Source organism: Microtus ochrogaster, chromosome 6 (genome assembly GCF_000317375.1).
Source record: "Microtus ochrogaster isolate Prairie Vole_2 chromosome 6, MicOch1.0, whole genome shotgun sequence".
NCBI classification, from domain to species: domain Eukaryota; kingdom Metazoa; phylum Chordata; class Mammalia; order Rodentia; family Cricetidae; genus Microtus; species Microtus ochrogaster.
This window is the reverse complement of record NC_022013.1, coordinates 2,714,286-2,716,051: the sequence shown is the minus strand read 5'-3', so window position 1 is coordinate 2,716,051 and position 1,766 is coordinate 2,714,286. Positions and strand designations below refer to the sequence as shown.

The 1,766-nt window shown below is 40.0% G+C and overlaps 1 protein-coding gene across 1 annotated transcript in view; it reads left to right on the top strand.

Annotated features, from left to right (window-relative positions):
- Window positions 1-1,766, top strand: part of Rab3gap1 (RAB3 GTPase activating protein catalytic subunit 1) — a 75,609-nt gene that overhangs the window by 59,478 nt on the left and 14,365 nt on the right. Inside the window, exons 15-16 of the mRNA XM_005348296.1 lie at window positions 801-855; window positions 1,090-1,461. Of these exons, the coding sequence (XP_005348353.1) occupies window positions 801-855; window positions 1,090-1,461 (427 nt within the window). The remainder of the gene's footprint in view (window positions 1-800; window positions 856-1,089; window positions 1,462-1,766) is intronic.

Here is a 1,766-nt window from a genome sequence, read left to right as displayed (position 1 = left end):
AAAAAAAAAAAAAGAACTAGAGCTACAGACAGTCATGAGCTACCATATGGGTGCTGAGAATTGAACCCAGGTCCTCTGGAAGAGCAGTCAGTGCTCTTAACTGCTAAGCCATCTCTCCAGCCCCAATCTAGAATCTTTTTATTTGGACATTTCACTAATTGAATAGACTGTTTACTGATCATACATGCCCGTACTTATAGGCTAGTGCTTATCTACCCATGCTCAAGAGAAAATGATGTGAACAGTGGAAAATGGCCACTGACCCAAAAGTGCTTTGTGTTAGGAAGTTTGCCAGTCTCTGTTTATCTGGATGTTCTCTTGGCTGTTATTGTTTTGCTCTGGACGTTAGCACAGATGCAGAAGTACACTGAGTGGAAAAACTTAGTTATTTAGAACCAGAGGAAGTCCAGGATCTCATTGGCAAAATAGAGGCAGGGAGAGACCTTGGTTTGTATAATGAGAATCCACCTAAAAATTGAAAGCTGAATGCACAGATGACTTTAGTCTGTGTGAAGTGCAAGGAGGCTTGGGTTTCTAATTGGCTTGGAAACTGTTGTGAGTTTGCCCTTATGTTTCACATGTCTTTTATCTCTGATATTGATTGTGAGCTAGGAGGAAAAACTTTTAAATCATATTTGAACTTTTAATCATATGTATCTTCTTGGAATCTGGCTTATGTATAGAAATCTAGTTTTAGCTTCTTAACAGTATATATAGCTAAAAAAATAGTGGCCATGTATAAATAGGCTTATCTGATATAATTTTACTAAAACCAAGCTTTATTTTTCTTTATTTGGTAGACTAACAGGTGGACCACCAGATCTAAGATGCTGTTTACTACATCAGAAATTACAGGTAACAGTTTCCCCACAGCCGCAGCAGCATGCACACACACACTTGAAGCTTAAGCTAACCCTTCAGTGATGTAATGATTTATGGAGGCTGTTTTCCTTGTGCTGCTTCTGGGTTGCTTATAATCACTATAATTCTTAGCAGGGTTCTGGGAAAGAGTAGAAAGAAATACTCAAGCAATTGATATATTTTGCTTTTCTCCAATTCAGCCATAAATGTTATTTCTGTTTTCTTCAGATGTTAAATTGTTGTATCGAAAGGAAGAAAGCACGTGATGAGGGGAAAAAGACAAGCCCTTCAGATAATGTAACTAATGCATATTCAGGGGATGCTGGGAAAGCTGGAGGCCAGCTAGGCCTGGACCATCTCAGAGATACAGAGAAGGAAAAGGGAGAAGTGGGAAAATCCTGGGATTCTTGGAGCGATAGTGAAGAAGAATTTTTTGAATGCCTCAGTGATACTGAAGACCTTAAAGGAAATGGCCAAGAGAGTGGCAAGAAAGGAGGCCCCAAGGAGATGGCCAACTTAAAGCCGGAAGGACGCCTGCACCAACATGGGAGACTCACACTGCTGCATAATGGAGAGCCTCTCTACATCCCGGTGACCCAGGTATGCGCACCAAGGCTTTGTGTCTTTCTAGTAGGAGATGAAAGTCTGTTTAGGTCTGGAATTGAAGTGAACTGTGGAACTTTCAGGTCTGTCACTCTGAAAGTGAGTGGTGTTTTGAAGTTTCAGTGGATACTGTTCACCTTATGTAAGGTCATTCCTTTGACTTGAGAAGTCTATGTACTGTGTTTCGATTATACTCTTCCTCACCCTCTCCTCCAACTTCTAGAATCTGAACCTTCCCTACCCTCCTTATGTCCTCTTTTTTTTCTTTTCTTTTCTTTTCTTTTCTTTTTTTTTTTTTTTTT